The 5,374-nt window shown below is 34.0% G+C and overlaps 1 protein-coding gene across 1 annotated transcript; it reads left to right on the top strand.

Moving 5' to 3' along the window:
* The first annotated feature begins 1,176 nt into the window (after positions 1-1,176).
* Positions 1,177-3,462, top strand: LOC123195004 (probable polyamine oxidase 5). The gene is made up of 2 exons (XM_044608551.1): positions 1,177-1,302; positions 1,698-3,462. The coding sequence occupies exon 2, from the start codon at positions 1,706-1,708 to the stop codon at positions 3,398-3,400; it is 1,695 nt and encodes a 564-aa protein (XP_044464486.1). The 5' UTR covers positions 1,177-1,302; positions 1,698-1,705; the 3' UTR covers positions 3,401-3,462.
* Positions 3,463-5,374: the final 1,912 nt, after the last annotated feature.

Genomic DNA, 5,374 nt, shown 5'->3' with positions numbered 1-5,374 from the left:
TTTTTAAATTTATTGTTTGAGTTTAAAAAGATGTATGCATGTTATCACGTAATTAAATATTATTTTATTTTTATTTAAAATTATTTAATTATATAAAATAAATAAGTATAATTATCAAATATATATATATATATTTATTTATATAAAATATATAAGTATAATTTTATCGCGTAGAAAAATATAAGATTTTCTAAACTTTGGAAGTCCCGAAATCTTGTTGAATCGGCTCGTGGTCCTTGGTGAGCTCCAGAATTTGACTTCCTTTGCAGATTCATAATTGATGAAGACTCAACCGCAGTTTCTCTTCTCCCATCATCATAATTAATGCCAGTTCATGAAGTTGACTGTGATTGTCAATCTCTCACTTACGTGAGAAATATATGAAACTTCCTTTTCAATTTAATATTACATATCACATTCACAAATCTGCACCACCTTTAATAAAGATTTAGGTGGCTGTTTGGCTTTGGGTATGGTAAAAAATTTTGCTATATATAAATCTTTCCTAAATACACTAATTAATAGCACAAAAATGGAAATATGAAAAATGGAAAAGTTTTTTTTTAATAAATATCAAATTTAAAAAAGCGTGGTAATATGTATTTCTTTTAAAAAATTAGTGAAATACGATCTTTTTTTTTAATTATAATAAGATATGTATTTAATCAATTTGATGTATCAAGTGATATTTCAAACGTTTATCAATAGTTAGAGAAGTTAGAGATGAAAAAATGATGTTTTTTAACATGTCGGAAAGATAAGAAGTTTTCAATGTTGGAGAGAAGAAAAAACGAGACCAAAGTTAAAATTTAAAATTGTGAAAGAGAGTGAAATATAAAATCGATTAAAAATTAAGAGAAAAAAACACAAATGCATTTCAATTTTTTTTATATTCCCAAAATACCCTTTTCTCCTCGAAATGTTTCATACTAATTTCGGGACGTTATGAAATATGAAAAGTTTTAAAACAGAGTGCATTTAGGTGCTTCATAGGTCAGTAATGATAATTGCAATTGTAAATTAATATGTAAAGTCAAACAGTGAAGTTAAACCCAGAGTGCAATGAGGAATTATTAATAATTATGCCATGCTGTGGGCATCTTCAAAAAATTAGAAAGATGCTTGTGCAGATGTGAAACTGGTTGACTGAAGAATAAGCAACTGGGATTTGCGAGAAAATGAAAACAAGAAGCAAAGTGGTTTATGATTAAGTCATGATGATCAAACGGCGAGCAGCTGATGAATACCAATGAAATGAACTGCTGGGTTGGTGGGCCGTCTTTAACTTAATTTACATGTGAGGTTGGTGAAAGGCACTATCAACCTTTTATTCTCCTCCTCTGTACACCATGTTTTTTGCTGCATTTCTTCACCTTTTTCTTTTTTTTTGCCATTAATTACTTAGCTTCACACTGATTGATTTTTTTGTCAATATAAATGGAAATGGCATTTCTTCTCACTGAGAAAGACCAGTAGATGGTTTTTATTTATTATTTTTAATGGCCTAAGCCTTTGCTGCTGTGAGCTATATAAATAAATTATGTAAAAGGAGAGTCTGAAGAAGCCTCACACAAATACTTCTTGTTATAAATTCCTTATTAGTAACTCAGCTTCACTCATCTCACACTTCTTTGTATTCTTCCTCTCCCTATTTAAGTTTTTTTCCTGTTTCTTTGCATTTTCTGTACTTTTTGTAGCATCAATAATGGCGAAGAAGCCAAGAATTGTGATTATTGGAGCAGGGATGGCTGGTCTTACTGCTGCTAATAAACTCTACACTTGTGAAAGCTCAAAAGAGTTGTTTGAGCTTTGTGTTGTTGAAGGTGGAACAAGAATTGGTGGCAGAATTAACACTTCAGAGTTTGGTGGTGACAGAATTGAGATGGGTGCTACTTGGATCCATGGCATTGGAGGCAGCCCAATTTATAAAATTTCCCAAGAAATCCATTCACTTGAGTCTCAACAGCCTTGGGAATGCATGGATGGCTTCTCCACGGAAACAAAGACCATGGCTGAAGGAGGTTTTGTTCTTAATCCATCCATTGTTGACCCTGTATCCAAGCTTTTTGATAGCCTGATGGATTTTGCTCAAGGCAAGCTCAATGAACCTTCAACCTGTGAGAAAAATGACTTCTACAATCTTGCTGTTAAAGCTTTCAAACTTTGTACTAGCAATGGTAAGCCTAGTGAGCTTAGTGTTGGTTCTTTTCTTAGACAAGGCCTTAATTCTTATTGGGATTCTGTTAAAGATCAAGAGGAGGTGAAAGGTGATGGTAGTTGGAGCAGAAAGTTGCTTGAAGAAGCTGTTTTTGCAATGCATGAAAACACCCAGAGGACTTATACTTCTGCTGGTGATTTGTTCACTCTAGATTTCAATGCAGAAAGAGAGTATCAAATGTTCCCAGATGAAGAAATCACCATTGCTAAAGGATACATGAGCATAATCAGACATCTAGCTTCTGTTCTTCCTCCAGGTTTGATCCATTTAGGCCGAAAAGTTTCAACCATCGAGTGGCAACCAGAAGGATACAAGTCAAGACAGATGGAAAATGGCTACACTTTAAGGCCTGTAAAACTGCATTTCTCTGATGGATCCACAATGCTAGCCGATCATGTTATTGTCACAGTTTCATTGGGGGTACTAAAAGCTGGAATTCGGCAAGATTCAAGCATGTTCAAGTTCAACCCTCCTCTTCCATCTTTTAAGACTGAGGCAATATCAAGACTGGGTTATGGTGTTGTTAACAAGCTGTTTCTACAGGTGAGTCCATCAAATGAATGTGATATTTTCAGCAAAGGCAGCAGCAACTTCCCATTCCTGCATATGGCTTTTCATAGATCAGACTATGAGCTGAGGAATGAAAAGATCCCTTGGTGGATGAGAAGGACGGCTTCTCTGTGTCCAATTTACAAGAAATCAAGTGTGTTACTATCTTGGTTTGCAGGGGAAGAAGCTCTTGAGCTTGAATCACTGAGTGATGAAGAGATCATTGATGGAGTTTCAACAATAATCTCCAGCTTCCTGTCACAACCCCACAAGAAAGAGGAATCCAATTCCCATCAATTATGCAATGGGAATAATAATGTGAACCATGTGGAAAGCAGTGAAGTGAAATTCACAAAAGTTTTAAGCACTAAATGGGGCAATGACCCTTTGTTCCTTGGATCATATAGCTACGTTGCAGTTGGCTCAAGTGGTGAAGATTTTGATATCATGGCAAAGCCATTGCCAGAAATTAGCAGCAGCTGTGAGTCTACTGCTATTGTTCCTCCACTTCAAATACTCTTTGCAGGAGAGGCCACTCATAGAACTCATTATTCTACAACTCATGGTGCCTATTTTAGTGGTCTTAGAGAAGCCAATAGGCTTCTTCAACATTATCACTGTGTGTATTTTTAGGTAACTGTATTAGCAGTTTGCTTTATAATTATTATTACTATCAATATTTTTATTATTTTTAACACCTATTTTGCTGATATCTTCTTTCTTATTTTCCCTCTAAAACATCTTTCTTCTACTTTCTATAAAGCAAAAAAGAAAAGGAAAAAAAAAAAAAATTGGGAAGGATGAAGGATATAGATGGATGGGGACCCATTTTAGATGTATTGCATGAATTAAAGAAGCTTCTTTCCATTTTTATATTGGTATTCTCTTTGTTAGTAACTAGTGAGTTTTAGATTCCACTTTTCTGTATTTTAATCTATAAGATGTTAATTCAAAGTAAAAGAACTAATGGGTTGTTCATGAATATTGAATAAATGTAATTAAAAGTAGGTTGAAGTAAAGAAGAAGAAAACTTTGGATCCCACCTCTCTCTTTCTCAAGTTTTGGCAGAGTCTCGAAGGACAGGATCCGGTAAACCCGGAATTTCCCAGCTAGTAATATATATATATTTATATATATGCCATTTGTTCATTTGTGTGGCTTGTTTCACTTGTGCCCTTAGGCCTTAACAATGCGCTCTAAAATCCAACAATGCCCTTGTTCTGTCTTGACAAATAAGCTAGTTAATGCATAGTTTTGTTGATATAATAAGTACCTGGGAGCTGAATTGAGATGGTGAGTGCCATCTGATATTGCTTTCATTTTGATGTCAATGGGACCAATTGTCTATGACGGGTCCCAATCTTATTTTATTCCATGGTTGCTTGTATTATAAAAGAGACATACACAAAGACAGTTAACTTAGCAGTGGCCTACCCACTTGGTACCATAGATTTTTCTGCCAAAGCAAATCCATCCTCCTCCTCTGTCCTAAGTAAACATATCATCTCCTTATATGTCAGCTGAGATTTTCTGTCTTCTTGCATTTACAAATTTTCATCATCTATATCTCAGTCCCAGCCATATGATTCTGTTTTATGCAGTAGTATTAAAGGCAGCAAAAGGGTCCACCATGGCTTAATAATTGACATGAGATGAGATGTATACAAGAAATGAACAGGGGGTTGAGGATGAAGCCAAAGTGTAGTTGGATTGATTCTGATACCAAGGGGTGTCTGTTTGAGGCACTGTATAGTCAAATCAAAAAGGCTGTTTTCAGTGACTCTATTATTGTAAGATTATGGTGGCAGTAGGGTAGCTGAGCCAGAGGCTCCTCCCCAGAAAAACTGGAATGGCCCACTTGCTATCTCTTTTTGCCCCTTGTGGGCTTCAATCACCCTTTGATGATTGTGCATATCACACTCCAATCTGTCATTAACGCCTTGTCTCTTTCATAAACAAACAAAGCAGAATCTCCAACACTGATTTTTTTTTTTAAAGAGCATTCTCACCCAAAATGGATTATTTTTTGTTTTTTGTTTAGGTTGGATCAATCAAATATCTAAAATTTTAGATTCAATAATTTAATTCATAACCATTATATCAAATAAGTCAAAAATAAATTCTTTTATAAATTAAATATCTTTTATTATCATCTAAATTATCATTTGAATGATCTACAAGATTGATCTCTATTCTTTCCTATTTTCCTTTCCATTCATCATTATCAATTAATAATAGTGCTTGTTTGCTTAATTATCTCTGTAATCACTAGTCCCTACTCCTTTCTATGGTACCCATGTCATCATTAGTCATCATCATTCCCTCAAGTTACACCCATTTCTACTAATCAATTCAATTTTAGAAATTCTATTACCAAGTTATCACCAGCCAACCATTCATTTTCCCATATGTTCAATCTCAATTCCATTTATGGATTGATTTTCTTTTCTACCTCAGACATGAAGTTATAATTTGCACTTTCAATGAATTTAATGAATCATGTGGGAATAATTTAAGGATGCGTACAGTTTGCTTAATCTTTTATTAAAAAATAAAAATTATTATAAAAATAAATTATCTAAAATATTACTACGTATAAATTATTAT

This window comes from Mangifera indica, chromosome 13 (assembly GCF_011075055.1).
Source record: "Mangifera indica cultivar Alphonso chromosome 13, CATAS_Mindica_2.1, whole genome shotgun sequence".
NCBI lineage: Eukaryota > Viridiplantae > Streptophyta > Magnoliopsida > Sapindales > Anacardiaceae > Mangifera > Mangifera indica.
The sequence above is the reverse complement of the archived record's forward strand: the minus strand, read 5'-3'. Positions and strand labels throughout refer to the sequence as shown.

What these genes read in the sequence shown, in the direction of transcription:
- LOC123195004 (XM_044608551.1), top strand. Translation starts at nt 1,706, where the DNA reads ATGGCGAAGAAGCCAAGAATTGTGATTATTGGAGCAGGGATGGCTGGT.